This window comes from Pogona vitticeps, chromosome 1 (assembly GCF_051106095.1).
Source record: "Pogona vitticeps strain Pit_001003342236 chromosome 1, PviZW2.1, whole genome shotgun sequence".
In the NCBI taxonomy this organism is placed as follows: Eukaryota; Metazoa; Chordata; class Lepidosauria; order Squamata; family Agamidae; genus Pogona; species Pogona vitticeps.
Window position 1 is genome coordinate 201,931,843 of NC_135783.1, and position 16,563 is coordinate 201,948,405.

Consider the following 16,563-nt stretch of genomic DNA (forward strand, 5'->3'; position numbering starts at 1 on the left):
GTTTGAGTTGGTAAACTTGTAAAGGTTTCCCCAATTTAAATAGAAAACAAAATAACAGACTTTCTTTAAAATGCATAATTCCTTGTTTTATTCAACAAATATCACTGTTGCTATTTTGTGATGTTGAAGTTTGGAAGTATTTTACTCTGATTGTCACCACTATATGTAGGCTGAAATTTTCTTGCTTAGTATAGTAGGTCACACTAGAGCCCACTGAATCCTTAGGGATTCGGTAAGCCAACTCCTCCATACACCCCACTGATTCGAATGGCTCTACTCTAGTTGTTATTTACTATGATGCTAAAGTTGCAATTAGGATAAGTCCACTTGAAACAATGGAACTTATAGGGTTGACTTACCAAATCGCCACTGAATTCAATGAGCCCATTCCTGAGCTACTTATGACACCAGGCAACAGGATTTCAGTCGCAGGAACCATGAAAAATTGCAGACACATTCCCAAATTTTTCACCCACAACCTCCCCCCTCCCCGAAAAATACAAGTAAACTTTCCTCAAGGACAAACAGGATCAGTAGTAAAAGTGCTCTAAAATTGTCTTCACCAACAGTTAACTGCAAATAAAGTTGCTTTTCTATTTTTTTGTGCCATCACAATGAACCAGTATTTTCAAGAAATCATGCTGCATTACCATTTCGGGACTTCAGGTCTCTGTGGATTACTTTAATTGGGGCTTCCATATGCAAATAGTGCATTCCTAAAAGGAAATAAGAGGTTTTATTGCAGCAAGATCACATCTTGTCAGTACCAGCAGAAGCTTGTTTCCAAAACGAGTGGAATAAGATGAACCTAACAAACTCTGGGAGCGAACCAAAGATGTCAAAGGAACTTAAAGCACTTGTCCAGAACACGTCTCCATAATGCGGCACCCTTGCCTGTAAAGAACTTCCTTTCTTTAACACGAGCAGATGCTTAGCACTCAGGGGCACTTCCCAGTGGATACTAAGACTGCCTTTTACACTGGAGAGAAGCAGGCCCCCCTCCTGTGCTGTGATCTGTGCATATAATCAAGACTGCTGAAACAGTTTTCAAACAGCAGTCAGGGACACAATGTGTTCAAATAACAATATTTTTTAAAAAAAAAATACAGCTCCATTTGCTTAGTATTTTCTCTCTTGCAGTGAGGGGATAGTATGTGTGCTCTGGAGAAATGCCTACCCAGTACTCACCATGTATATCCAGTGCCTTTTTTAAATCAATCTGTATTAATTTCCTCATCTGTATACCATCACCATCTAAATATACCATAAATGGAAAAAGTCTTCAAAGAGGGAGGGAAATTATATCTTCAGTCAGTAACTTACTGTACTGTACTTCCATTCGAAGTATTTGGAATTAAGCTAATTCAGTTAACACTTTGAGTTAAATAGGCCTGTCCTGAATCTCACATCTTTAATGAGACTACATGTGTCTTAACTGGATATACGCTCAGGATACTTGGTATACAAGACATATAAATTATTCAAACATCCAAACATTTCTTTTGTCCTTTGATGGGACTAAAATGTTCACAAGCAAAATGTACTGCATTCTAAGCCATGAGACAGTTAGCATGAAGAACACCATCACGTTTCACTGCTAAAATATGGCTTACTTGCTGATAAGAACTAGTGCAATGCAAGCCAGAGTTTTACAAGAACATGCTTTTTTGGAGACCACATCATCAGGTTTCACATCGATTTAGGCCATGGCAATGTAGGAGTGCACAAGACTGTGTATACTGTACTGAGAAATGGAAACTGACTGGCCTCCAGAATTTTTGCCAGCTTCACTAACACAAATATAAATGATTTCCAATTAAATTATTAAGCTATATGTGTATTTGGGAGCACACATACAACTATACACAGTTAAGATTTCCTAAGCATTTAAACTGAGAAAGCAATTCCATATATGCATTAGAATTCCCATGCCTGTCAACAGGAAATAAACTGGACTTGGAGGTAGGAATACATAGTTGGGCCCTTTAGGGCCAAAGTAAAAATGGGATGACTTGTTATTAGTTGCCCTGAGTGGTACAAATACTGTACTCTAGAAGAGTGTTCTCAGGCAAAGTTTTTATTATATTGTTGTTGTTTAGTCGTTCAGTCGTGTCCGATTCTTCGTGACCCCATGGACCAGAGCACGCCAGGCCCTCCTGTCTTCCACTGCCTCCCGGAGTTGGGACAAATTCATGTTGGTGGCGTTGATGACACTGTCCATCCATCTCGTCCTCCATTGTCCCCTTCTCCTCTTGTCCTCACACTTTCCCAACATCAGGGTCTTTTCCAGGGAGTCTTCTTTTCTCGTGAGATGGCCAAAGTATTTAAGCCTCAGCTTCAGGATCTGTCCTTCCAGTGAGCACTCAGGCTTGATTTCCTTTAGAATGAATAGGTTTGTTCTCCTTGCAGTCCAGGGGACTCTCAAGAGCCTCCTCCAGCACCACAATTCATATTTTTAAATTAAAAAGTGTATAACTTAAAAAGACTTTAATTTAAAAGCCCCCTCCCACAGTACTACTGCTCCAAAATTGGATATCCTTCCTTCAACAATCATTTTAAAGCCCAAATCAAAATGCTGGGAGGTCTACTTGCACCTCCCAGTACATAGTACACTGCTGTATCAGCCTTAGGATAATATTACGAAGGAAGGTATGAAAACACTTTCAGTAACTGTATGTCATTGCTAACCAAAATAGAATCAATGCCACTCCACTGCTCGTATTAATTTATGACGCCCTGATAAGTCTTAAGAAACGTTTTTTCTCAGTATAAATAACCAGAGAGAGAGAGAGAGAGAGAGAGAGCCCTCTGTACAGAGAAGACATTCCTATTAAACATTCTGCTTTGTCATGATCACTAATACGTATCTGGTGTCAGCATTCACAAGTCATGTTCTTGAATTAAAGCCCATTTAGTAAATAAAGGTTCAGTAGTATTCATCACTGCAGACTTCACAGAAGGTATCCATATTGCTATGATTAGAAAATGTAAACGACTCAGAACAGGGATTAAGAGCAAACCAAGTAGGCCTATAAGTAGGTCTACCATGAGCAAACAATCACACTCACCTTTCGCTATATCAGTTGCCCAGGTCATTATGTGATCCATATCCATATCCTCACTTCTGTTGCTATTAATGTAGTCATACAGTGACCCAGCAGAAGCATATTCTATTAAGAAACAGCACCCATGTTTTAAAATGGCACCATCTGATGATTGGGTAGATATACAACAACAACTGGCAATCTTAACTTTCTGAAGCTATTTACATCTCACAATCACAGACATGCTGTAGAGAGCATTTACACTTTGTATACTCTTGAAATAAACCCATCTCAAATAAATATCATATATTTTTGAGGTAGGGAAGCTTTAGCCCAATGGTTCCCAATCCTAGATCCTCAAATGTTCCTGGACTACAACTCCCAGGAATCCTGGCCAGCCCAGCTAGTGAAGGCTTCTGGGAGGTTTATTCCAAGAACATCTGGGGACCCAAGGTTGGGAACCACAGCTTTAGCTTTTCTGTTGTTTCGGGCTATAGCAGTATCCTTGCCACTTGCCATGCTGGCTGGTGATTCTGGGAGTTGAGAAAAGTTCTCACCTCCATTGTACAGTATTGAGTTGAAGTGTATTTATTTCAAGGACAAAAAGTAAATTACTACTGAATGTGAATTACAGTGAGTTGATCCAAATTTTTGTCACATTCAGGGTAGATTCTTTTAGCAAGAACTGTCTTAAGTCCCTTTGATTTCAGCTAATTTACTCTAATATGCATACATCTACAAGCAACCCAACTATATTAAGGAAGAGATGATAAAATAACAGCAAAAAGTATATGAGAAGGACTAGACGGAGGGTGGTTAATAAATTAATTCATAAATAATTTATACAAATATAGAATATAGCTCATTAATGAGCAAAACAATTAGTAAACTATCTCTAGCAATATACTGTAAATTGTTTATAAAATTAACAAAACAAAATTCATGTTTGGGCTTATTTTTCCATGAATCATCGTATCATGCAGCAGGACACTTTTCAAGCAGGACAGGACAGCTATTTGATTTTGGTATTTTCATTCCTCAAACCAGCAAAAACTAATCACTGGTCACATTTTTTGCTAATATCTCACTGGAAGTGTGGTAAAAATAAGCATGCTTGTACACCTGATCCATTCCACGTGGAATGGAGCAGCATGTGAGTGAAGCAGCATTACATTACACACTTAATATGAAAAAAAAATAAGCATAGCTCAATAAGCACCTAGAATCAACTTTGATGGAAGATAAATCTGGGCAAGTTAAAGTGTGTGAAACAATTGAATACAAGTATTCAAAACATTTATATTTATAGTCAACAATAATCTGGACTTCTACAGTCAAAAGGAATCAAACTAGTTAACATATGGGAGATCTGTTCTCAAACTGAATAGAATGGAGAAGAGCAAACAGTTAAGAAAGAAGGGTTAATTCCTATTTCTTCCAGCACCTTTGCAACAATCAGAACTGTACCTGATGAAGTTGCTGGTTAAAGGTAAAAATATAGATACTGACCAATCATGGATATCCAGGATGTTTTATAGTTTGGCTCATGCTCAATCTGAAGCCCTTGCCAGTACGTGTTCATTTTTAATTCAGCAAAAAAATGTCATCTGGCGGAAGTCTTCCTTTCTTTTTTTAGCTGCCATGATCCTAAATTGGGATCTTTGAGAACTATCTAAAAGTGATTCCATGCAGAAGATTTTTAACCAATGTCACTGTAAAATTCTGTGTTTGAAGTGGGGTGGGTGAGTGGAACTGCAGTCAGTCTTGTCCAGAAGCCTCTTGCCTACTAAAACTACCTTTCTTATTACCTTCACAAAATGGTAGTGTTGTAGTTGACTGTACATTAGTTGGAAACTTAGGGGAGAGGACACAAAAGCTAAGAACGTAAATAGCATTAAAAATGAAGTTTAACCCATAGAACAAATTGTTCTAGGAGTTACTGTACATTAAAATATAACAATCTACAAGGGTTTTCTAGCTTACAAATCTTTTTTTATCTCATCTCTTGCTGCTGTGCAAGTTACCCATCCTGTTTTTGCAGTTTTAGAATTTCCTTTGGTTTGTCCTTCCAAACACATAAACATGTCTTGTTTTGTACACATCACATGCTTTAGATGAGATACCTTAAGCCAAGAACTTCATAATCATTTCTTGCAACAGAGCCAGATTGTAGGACACAAAACCAGATCCGTACACAACTCAAATCAATTAAGATAAATATTCTTTCATTATTCAAATACTATAAAGAGCAATCTAGCAACTGCTTCTATGATTGCCTATGTTATTAGTGGGGAGTTTGCATCTTACCCTGTTGTTCTTTTACCACACATATAAATGCAATGTGGCAATAATTATGGATAGGAATCATGCACAGAATTATCACTTGATTTAGTGTGTTTATTTCATGCTGTTTTATTGATTGCTCTGTTTGGGTTTTTTTTGTTATTTCTTACTCTTTATTCTTGCACTTGATTTATTTGTTGTCTGCCACTCAGAGTAGTGCTTTGCGCTAATTAGGTGGTATAAAAATTAAATTAAATTAAATATAGTATCGGCATGATAGCATTTTGATGATAAAAATCTGCTATACAAGAGCCTCACTGAGCCTCACTCAAAATATAAATTGATTTCAATGTCCTTCTCTTTCTTGCCACTAGACATGAAAACATTGACTTTTTTGGACATGATTTTCCCTAATAATAATCATCATCTTTGAACTGCAGAGCTGGAAGGGGTCCTATGGATCATCAGGTCTGGCTCCTGATGAGGCACAAGGAGGAAATGAATTTCCAACCTATGGCTCCGCAATCAAGACACCTCAACCACTGAGCTATCCAGCAGTTCATCATCCCTCATCTACCACAGCTACTGGTCATGGTAGCTTGCAAAAAGTTTCTTTCTTTATTTCATTACAGTAACTTTATATAGTGCCTCATTAGTGAAATGCACTGTGAGTTGTAGTAAAAAAAAAAACCTGAACTTCCCCAATGTCCCCTGCTTCAGGGAAAAGCAATGCCAGGCACTCAGAGAAACACTGTTCAACCTTCAACTCCAGTAGCTCCAGACCAAAGAAAGAGATCAGAAATCATGAAGTCCTAGTGACAGCTCTAAACTCTAAAAATTGTGTTCTTGTAGTGTTCTCTAGCTGCTGTTGATCAAGCTTGGCTAGGATGTAAAGCATGAAATACAACTGCAGCTAGGAAACTATTTTTAGACAAGATCACGTTGATTGCATTAGTTGTGCTGCACTTCGAAGCTTGTGGTCTGTGTGGAGCAGGGAATGTCTTACCATGTCAAGATATGGCAGAATCCTTGCTCCAACCATGTACCACCTTAATTTTTGTTGTTGTTTAGTCGTAAAGTCATGTCTGACTCCTTGTGACCCCATGGACCAGAGTACGCCAGGCCCTCCTGTCTTCCACTGCCTCCCGGAGTTTGGTAGTGTTTAACAGACACACAAATAATAAAGTGTTTCATCTTACATTAATCTAAATATAACCTACTAAAAACCTACTGTCCATGAAAGTTGAATAAAGCAGCAGCATATTAGCTATTATAAAAAAAAAATACTTATCTGGCATTGCAGAATCTAAGGCTTTCTTGAATGCAAAACATATACTGTACGAACCAAAAGGAGGAACTGTAACTTACCTGTAACAATGCCATAATTGGGGGGTTCAATAACAGCTCCATAAAATTGAATGATGTTTTTGTGGCTGAGCACACTGAGTATTTCTGCCTGTTTGAAATCCAAGGAAACCATTAGGCATAAACATAACATGGTCTTCAGCTTTAGTAAAAGTCAAACTTCATGGATTAATCTCTTTGCAAACTATACAGCAATACAGGAAGATTGTCTCATTGAAGTTATTCTCAAATAAAATTATTTTTATACAAACTGCATTCAAGCCTAACCATCTTCAGCTCTAGGGACCACATGGAAACATGCGCTTTCAACAGATATGCTCTTCTGTGACCAAACTGTTGCTTTTCAGAGCTGCCCCAACCCCTAAAATTTGAGCATTAGCATATTGGCAGCTAAAAAATCCACACAATGTGCCTTTCCACACAATCCCCAGCACCTGAGAACAATTAAAAAGAATCGTGAACATCCACTGCCTGCTTGAAACTGTCAGTCTGCCACAAGGACTCTTTGATACTGGTTTTATAGAGAATACATTTCTGTTGCTCAACCACCTTCTTCCAAAGCCTGAACAAAAGTTTTGGGAGGGTCTTTCCCTAATATAGAACTATCAGAACTATGGCATCCTAATCCAGGGATAGGAAACTTCAGCAGGGCCAGCAGCCCAAGAACCTTGCTCCCTAAATTGCATGCATAATTTTAAAAGCAGTTTTTAAAAATATATATATATATAACACAGGGTTTATATAATGTGAAGTTTGCTTTTCCAATTGCATCTTGTTAATTGAAAATAGAAGGAAGGAAAGAAGGAAGATTTGAAAACCTGAAAATCCCCTTTGTGCCTTCTAGGTGCCAAACCTGCACCCCCATATCCCTTAGGGGGCACATATGGGTGCTAGGATCAAAAATTGGATGTCAGGGAGCAGAGGACCTGTGGGTGCTAGAAGTCACAAAAGAGGAGGGGCTTGTGCTGCATGCCACAGATCTGAGTGATGTGTAGCCCAACCAGTCCCTTTTGTTAGGAAAAAGGGACTGCAAAAAAAATTGAACAGGGGAATAGCAGAGAGACAATATGTTCAGTTGTGGTCAGATATATGCAGCCTTTGTATCAATCATTCCTCCTACGTGTACAGTGGATGTGGCCCTATTCTTTCAACCTCTTTCAGGGAGGACAGCAAAGTGAGACTACTGATAGAATACACACACACACACACACACACACACATACACACACACACACACATACACACATCACTGAGAGTGAAAAAACAAGTACTCATAAACTACATAGTAAGTATTTAACACAGGGAGCCATTGAGCCTGATAAATGGTATACAGTAATTTAGCCCTGCAGCGCACTTGTTCAAAACACCTTTGCAGTAATGGCAGCTACATATTCGGTAAAACGTTTCCAACCTAGGACAGAACTGTTTCATTTGTGACCACAAAAGGCATTCTCTGTCACCAGAGAACTGGGAACTGCAGCCAAACAAGGGAACCAGGGCTGTCCAACCACAGATATATATATACTATCACTGTGACTTGTCATTTTTAAATATTGTTTCCTCTGCATGTCAATGATCAACGCAATTTCCCTCTTTGGCTATGAGACTGGGCACATATCTAACTAAGAAGAAAACTGCACAAAGTAGTTCTTGCACATTTTGCCACACCGTTCCAGATTCACAAATCCCTGAGGTTTTCTTCATCATCACCCTGAAAGCTGAGGAACCACAACAGCGAATGGCCTCGGGAGGGACTAGAGAGCAGGAGTTCAGCACAGAGAATCCATGCAAAACTGAGCCACAATTCTTCCCTGCAACTACAGTTCCCATGACTTTTTGGGGAAATGTCTGATGGTTATACTGGTACAAAACTTCAGTGGTCCAAATACAGTATCCATGTACTTGGAGCAATCATTTCACCTTCTAGCAATATACTGTATGACAATAAAATAAAAGCTCACTAAATTAACAGAGCTCATTGAGACATGCCGCCATTTTTCATATATTTTCAAAAGCAGCTTAACTAAGGAAAACTTGCAGCCTTATATTGCCTGCACTTATAGGTTCTTGTCACCCATTCAACAACTTCAGCAAAGGAATCATTGGGGAACAAACTAAATACTGTAACGGCATGTTTCAGCCCCAAAATATATACAAGGAAGATTAGAATCACAATTTGACCAGGTCACCAATCAGCCAAATTTCCAGCATGAGATACTCTGTCATGAAAAAAAAAAAACTTAGGCTACGTGTGTTTAATTACTCCAGCACTCTGATTAGCAGAACATCCTTGCTTCCTAATATTTATCACTGTTTCCTGGGAGACCTGATTACATACAGTGTTGGAGACATATCTGCCATGTTTTATTAAAGGAATGCCAAAATTATTTTAGAAAGGGCTCAAGAGAGATAAACAAAGAAATGAAGCCGGAACTTTGTGCAGTATTTTAAGGACCAGTTTTAACACTGTGGACATATTAACCTGGCAGCCATTTCTACACAATGTCTCAGGAAAAGAAAATCTTGTCTAACATTCATTGCATAATGCAAATCCAAGGTTAGTTGACCAGAAGAGATTTTCTTCTGCATTTACTGAGTATTAATGGAAGGGCTGATGTCTTCTGCAACTAAATTATAGCCTGATTTGTGCATCTTAGAGTGTTGTTATGCATCTGATAGTTTAGGATGCCTATAAAGAGCTCTGTGCACAAGCTACGGAGATTAGTCCCGATCCTATGACTTCCTAAAAGCACAGTAGGTGAAAAAAAAAAACCGAAAAATGGAGACTCTAGGTGAAACCAGGGAAAACAAAACAAGTAAGGGCTCCTTCCATCTCAAAGCCTTTCCTTAAAAGATCTGGCAATCACTGGGCATGGGTTGGTGGTGGGGGGTAGGAAGGCACAAATGGCAGAGACACCACTATGATATCAGAGGCCGATGCTTCTGTGCCACCATGAAGCAATTCCAAAGCCACCTTGATCAGAACCTTCTGTAGATTATTATCAGTGCTCTTGGAAAAAACTCACAGAGAAGGGAAAAAAACTTCCTCTTTTAGGGATTTTTAAGGTTAAGCTGAGAATGGGTCCACTTTCAGATATTTATGTTCTGAGCTGTTCACGGAATTAAAGGTAAGCTTTAATAATAATTTGGACTAAATAGCAAATAGGCAGCCAATGGAGCTGTATGGGCTGCTAAGTCCTGCATCTACATACAGCTAATATTTAACTATTAGGGGTGGAAGTGTCAGGTTAACACAAATGGGATGGGGAGAAACAGACTACAAAAGAGGCTGTTACTTTTGTTTTTGTATTCTTTCACTAATATCTGAAAGAGCCTCTGAATCCCAAATTATTCATTTAAACTAAAAGAGATACCAAGAATTTCCATTTCCTTTATATCTTCTCATTACAAACTACCTCCATTTGATCCACGTAAGTGAAATTGTCTCATTCCAACAAATATTATCGTGAGTCTGTCAACTGCCAGTCAGGATTTAGAACTTCCAGGGGAGGTGGGAACTTCAAGAGTCTTTAAAAGCGACTGCTGGTTGAATAGCTCAGTGGTTTAGGTATCGGGCTGTGGAGCCGGAGACTGGGAGTTCAATCCTGCTCTGTGCCTCCACAATCCTGCTCTGGCCTTGGGCAAGCTGCACAGACCCAGGGTGCTCCCAAAAGAAGGGAATGGTGAACCATTTCTGTGTGTTCTCTACCTAAATAAACCTAAAAAGGGTAATCACAAGTTGGTATTGACTAGTGGCATGCATTTATTATTTTAAAAGGCCTCGAAAAGAGAAAATGCCTGTTCTTTTGCTGTTTGATGACTTGTTCATTGTTGTTGTGAGGGCTTCTCTGCTGCTCCTCATTTTGGGTTTCGACCATCATATCTGCTGGCTTGCTGCTGTTCCTTCATTTTTGATTATTTTATTTCTTTTTTTATTATTTTTCTTCTCACCCTTTTTTTCTTCTCACCCTTCCCGATCCTTTCCTGTCTGGCTCTTTTTATGTTGGGAGGGAATGTTTATCCTTCACCTGAACTGCTATCTGCACTGCTGGACTGAAGCCATCAAAGTAGTGGAAGAAGAGAGATCTCCATATTGAGTTCAGGGAGGTTGACTGTATTTTTAGCTCTTAATGAGTGTGTGCTTTTTATTCTAATTTTCTTCCCTGAGTGTGGGTGGGAGTGCACTGTTCTTCATTTCATGACAATGACGATGACTTCTGTTTCTCAACAGTACTGTTGCCTGCTGATGAATCAATGTGGAGGAAGGGGATGGTGATGTGATAACAGGGGTGAATTTAAAAGTACTGTTAGTGCCTGCATAGGTCTGATGATGGCTGATTTGTCCTTTTCATGTACTGTTGTTGTTGCCTGCTTTCGGCATAAACGATTGTTTCGTAGCCTTGTCCTCACTTTTTCAAATAGTTCTGCGACTATTGAGAAATGATATTTGTTAGTTTTTATTGGTCTAGTTCAGTGGTTCTTAACGTGGGCAATAATGCCCCCCAGGGGGCGATTTCATTTTTCAGGGGGGCGATAGAACGAAAAGGGGCGGTGTGGGGGCGCTGGAGCAGAAGGGGGGCAGTAGGGGGGCCCTGGAGCAAGCCAAACCTGTTAAGATGGCTGCAGCCTTTTTACAGTGTGCATGAATATATATTTTCCTCCAATCTTAATTTAGTTTCAGAGTTTTTGTCTTGAAATTTTTAGGCCTACATTTTCTATGCCACATGAAGTGAAATTACACTTCTTTAAGTCTCCATTCACTGCACAAAATACACAGACTGTTAGCTTATTCTCAACGGCCCTTAACTAAGGCTAACTATAAGAATGAGGACTGTTCTTTACAATAAATATTCCATTTCTTTAGTCAGAGGATTTCTTAAGTGTTAATTGTACACCTTTCTACCACAATGTATCCTATAAGGCAATCTCATTGCAGAATCCATAAGATGAGGGAGCCACAGTTCAGTAGTAAAACACATACAGAAGGTCCCAAATTCACAGCCCAGCATCTCTGGGAAAGACTAGGACAATGCTGACTTCAATGGACCAATGATAAGACACATATAGTATAAGGGCAGCTTCCTAAATTCACTGCAAATGCACATGGGTAATGGGAGTCTTCCTTTATTGGTTCACAGTTGCTCAGAGATCAAAACATTTTGTCTTTAATGCTACAGATATAGATATTCAAGCCCATGGCAGAACAAACACATTTTGTTTCTACTACTGCTGCTATTAATGTTAATTACATTTCTACCTGCCTCTTCCACTATTTGGTAGCAGTCAAAGCAGTTTATAATCATTATGAAACACAATACGATCAACAGTAAAAACAAATTAAATAGCTAAAATCAAAACTTGATGTGTACCAGCAACTGTATCTTATGTGAAATGTTAATTATCAAGTTTGCCTTATTTTACTGATCAGTCATTGTAATTGCTTTCTACGATATAGGGGATATGTTGGCTGGACTTACATAGCTAATTTTACTGATAAAAATCCCGTTCCATTGGCTCAAAAATGCATGTTGCGCTCTCTCTCTCTCTCTCTCTCTCTCTCTCTCTCTCTCTCTCTCTGTGTGTGTGTGTGTGTGTGTGTGTGTGTGTGTGTGTGTGTGTGTGAGAGAGAGAGAGAGAGAGAGAGAGAGAGAGAGTGAGTGAGTGATATTCTGCAATGGCAGCTGCTATTACCATTGAAGTCTTGATTCACATGGTTGTGTTGGCACAAGATGCCAGAACATCACAATTTGTGACATTGTGCCAAAACAGTAATGCTTGCAACGTAGACCACACAGTTATTTTGGCAGAGCAAAATCTCACCTATTCAGTCCACTGTTGTTTTTGGGCTCCCCCTAATCTTCACCTCTTCCCACATGGTGATTGGTTGTCAATTATCTCAAAGCCTGGGGAATACATTTCTTTCTAATTTCCATTTAACGAAAATAATTATTTCTACAGCCATTTTTTCCACTCTAGGCAAAGCAGAAAGGAGAGAAGAGATATAAAATAGCAGTCTCCCTTCTGTTTCACTCAAGATCGGTTTTGTTTTGATTTTTAAATCTCCAACCACAACCATCTCTCACACATAGTGCATCTGATTAAAATTCTTCATTTCTTCCAATACTGTGTTGCTTCTACACTGCCTTCATTTCTAAAACTCTTGCATTCAATCTGCAATAACATGTTCCTTTCTTCTCAGAATCGTTTATAAAAATAAAAAAATACCCAAATAAAAGCTAGCTGATTACTCCAAATGACAGGTGAGCTACAAACACACAAGTAAATTCCAAAAGAAATGAAGTTCCAAAAGAAATAAATAAACTGAGCATATCCACACTGGGGTATGCTGGGGGGGGGCAGCAGGTGCCTGTGGATTTCAGGAGTGCACACAAGAAGTGCTTGGCATTAAGACCATGCTTCCTCCATTCAGAATTGGACTGTCAGCAGATGTCCAAAGGAACAGGGGGGAATTATCATCACCAAAGGGGGAGGAGAAATTATCATCACCAAAGAAAATCTCGTATAAAAACAAACTCAGACTTTCCGGGGGGCTTTGAGTACAGAATATGACATGAATCCTGAGGGCAAATTTTGTTTGTGTATCTGTGAAGAAGTGGAGACCAAGAGGGCAAAGAAGGAGAAGAGTGGACCGTCTCCTCACACGTCTAAGGCTCAAGACAACAGTGACAATGTGATAAGGGTGACACAGGGAGTGGAACGTTTAGAGGTGAAAGGAGAGAAGGCAGAGTCAGGAGAGAGAGAAAAGAGAGAGGATGTGTTCCTTACAACAGAGGAGAGGGAAAAGACAGGGGAGACGAGAAAGGTAGTAGTTTGGAAGGAAGAAGACAAGGGGGATGTAGGACCACAAGTGTTTAAAATACCTGAAAGAGGGAGTATGAGAGATAAACAATGGGAGATATCTGAAAAGGGGAGAAGTGGGAAAGAGGTAAAAATACCTCTGGAAGGTTTAGATCCGGAAGAATTGACAGTTTTAGTTTATCACGTGGGTCGAGGTCCCTGGAAGATGGCTGTCCGACCAGAAGCCTTAACACTGAACCACAAGCCACAGGAAGGGGACTGGGCTCACCATCCATGTTGCGGGACTGTATGTGCGGTGAGGAGTGGCTCTGTGAGGAAGCCCACGGATCAAGAAAAGTCCGGATCATCCCCCTCGAAGATTTGTGTTGCAGCTTGTCTCCTTCATGGACAGAGTTTCCTTTGGATGTTGGCCTAGTTGGCCTTACGGAAATAGTTATAGATTCTCCTTCTTGTTCTGTTAATAAAAGTTTCGATGAAAAGGATGTGCCTATTTCGTTGGTTCCCTCCAAAAAGTAAGAGATGCCTTACATACATACTGAACCCGATCACAGTATCCTATTTCTCCAAGAGTCTTTATTTCAGAAAGTGCTTCAAGAACCTCCTTAAATCAGTATCAAGAGGGAGTTTGGTAATTTGGCATGAGAACAGCTTCCAGAAGGAAGGAGCAGAGCAAGGGCCGTTCATTGGAAAACCTTTCAGGCCGACAGAGATTTTTAAAAGACAATCCTTTCCCATTATTATGGTCCCAATCTGTCTCTGCCTCCCCCACCATCGAGAATAATTCTTAATATGTCAGCCTGTAGAAAGCATACTTTGTATGGTACATCAAAAAATGTATTTTTTTTACCAAGCTGTAAAAATACATTGGCTAATTTTGTACCTCTGTTGCTCCACTGCAGCAAGAGAGATCTGTGTTCAGAAAGAACAAAAATTCAGATGTGTTTTCTAGCACTTGACCTTTCAGGCTAAGACCAAATAATTGTACTCCCAAGCCAAACAAAACACAGAAAAAAAAGAGATTAGGAAATGTTTCCTTCCAGCATTGCACTTTTTTTCCCCAGAATTAAAGACAAAGTCATAAATTAAGACTGAGTCAGAGGACAGCAGCTAATCTGCCTTTAATGTACTTGCTACACAAAGATGCAGGTGGCCACATGTTGCATTAATCCATACAACCTTTAATTTTAATGCTGTTGCCTTCAATATGCAATGAAAATGAGACAGTGTTTGAAATGGCTCAGAAACCAGCACATGTATTCCTTAGCTTTGTCTGCTGCCACATTTTACAGCTTATTTCTGAATCCATCACCATAATGATCTCATGTTTTATTTCTTTTCTTTCAGATATGTAAAAATAACCATGTGTGTGTATGTATTGTGTGTTCACAATAAACAACCCTTCCAATGACGCAGTCTTCCTCTTGTAGCTAAGAGAAAGAGCTGATGAGTTACTCTACCTTTCAAGCATCTGACAAGCATCTCGATTGTCTCCTCCATCAGCTTTCAAAAAGCTTCAACTGCTCCTCACTGCCTCCAAGGATGCACTAATTCTAGCACAAAGCCGAAAGAGTCATTCTCAGGAAGTCAAGATGAAATGTTATTGTATAGAAAGAGCTAACTAGCTTGCTCAAAAATCAGAACAGGTGGGATCAAACCTTTGCAGACTGAGGATTACACTTTAATTATTGCTCTATAATGCAAGCTTGTCCATAAAGGACCTCTTCTTCACTTTCTTTGTAATCGTGTGCCTACTTATGAGAATTTTGTTCAGATAACTAGAGCATCAAAATAGATCATCTGCAGAGGTCAATACACGCTGGAAGCAAACCATTTCACCGACAACTATAAGGAGACACCTGACAGTTACAGGGCTGCTCCTCCTCATCTTGCAATGGCCTGCTGTTTTGGGAGGGATGGCCTGAAGCTAGAAGATCTCAATATTTTGGAATATACTGGTCTGAAAGTTGGCAACATGATTGATCACTTACTCCTAAAACAATGCCATGCAGACTATTTAACAGTACGTATGAAACTTTACTTGGAAGTTCGTGGAGTCAAAGCCAGCCAGGATCTCCTCGAAGAGGAGACATAGCCGAGACAGGTGTGTTCTCTCTACCTCATCCTAAGCCAGAGTTAGAACAATTTCAGGGCCATCCTTTTTTTTTTTTCCAGTCAAGTTCCGACCTTAATTCAACTCAAAACCAAAATCCATGCACACCTCTTTTTGTAAAGCATTCCACTGCACATTCCACAGTGAATGTCTGGAGACATAAATCAAGACTGTTTGGATGCAGCACTGCCACCAACGTGCATCTCCATACTTGACTTAAAGTTTTGTGAATAGCTACTGTGACTGAGAAAGGAAGCTTAAGGAAACATCAGGTGTATCTCAATCCTGTTTCAACATGCCTCTTTAATACTTCAATAGTATCTGTTTAACACTCACTGAATCATTATAGATTAGCCATAAAGGTTGATATTTGTGCCTTTGCACTGAAATTTAATGCTTGCATAACTGATCAACAGAAAAGGCAAAATCCAAAGAAACAAAACAAGACAAAAGCGTGGCACCTGAAAGACTAACTATGATATTTTAATGTAAGCTTTCGTGGACACATAAACAGGAAGAACGAAACACAACAAAACACTTTGCTTTCTTTGTCAAACATTGCTATCTTTAAAAACTTTTAATCCCTGAATGTAGAGACCAGTTATATTAGGAAGTAGGATTACCAAATGAGATGTAATAAGAATGTTTTATGATATTCATGATTATGTGAATTTGCCTCAAGCTTTATTGAAAAAGCTTTCTTTGCAAAAAGTGTATTGATAAAGGGATATGTACCCTTTTACTTAACTTCATAGACATTCCTTTTATTTAATAGTTTTTTCCCCTTCATAATGACAATAATGAAACACAGGTACAGCCTGGTATAATTCCACACCATAAGATTGAAGGACCTTTTTTAGTGCATTCAAATAAAATTTTCATTCCAATAAGAGATAAAATGTATGGGGGGAAAAGACAACTTCATATCTATAAGCACCTTCT

At 39.2% G+C, this 16,563-nt stretch overlaps 1 protein-coding gene across 4 annotated transcripts in view; it reads right to left on the bottom strand.

The window, feature by feature from the left end:
• Window positions 1-16,563, bottom strand: part of MAP3K20 (mitogen-activated protein kinase kinase kinase 20) — a 139,272-nt gene that overhangs the window by 85,304 nt on the left and 37,405 nt on the right. For all 4 annotated transcript variants that reach the window (XM_072980167.2, XM_020810968.3, XM_020810969.3 and 1 more), the window contains exons 3-5: window positions 6,696-6,783; window positions 3,069-3,170; window positions 651-716 (exon numbers count right to left, since the gene is read on the bottom strand). In XM_072980167.2, the coding sequence (XP_072836268.1) occupies window positions 651-716; window positions 3,069-3,170; window positions 6,696-6,783 (256 nt within the window). The remainder of the gene's footprint in view (window positions 1-650; window positions 717-3,068; window positions 3,171-6,695; window positions 6,784-16,563) is intronic.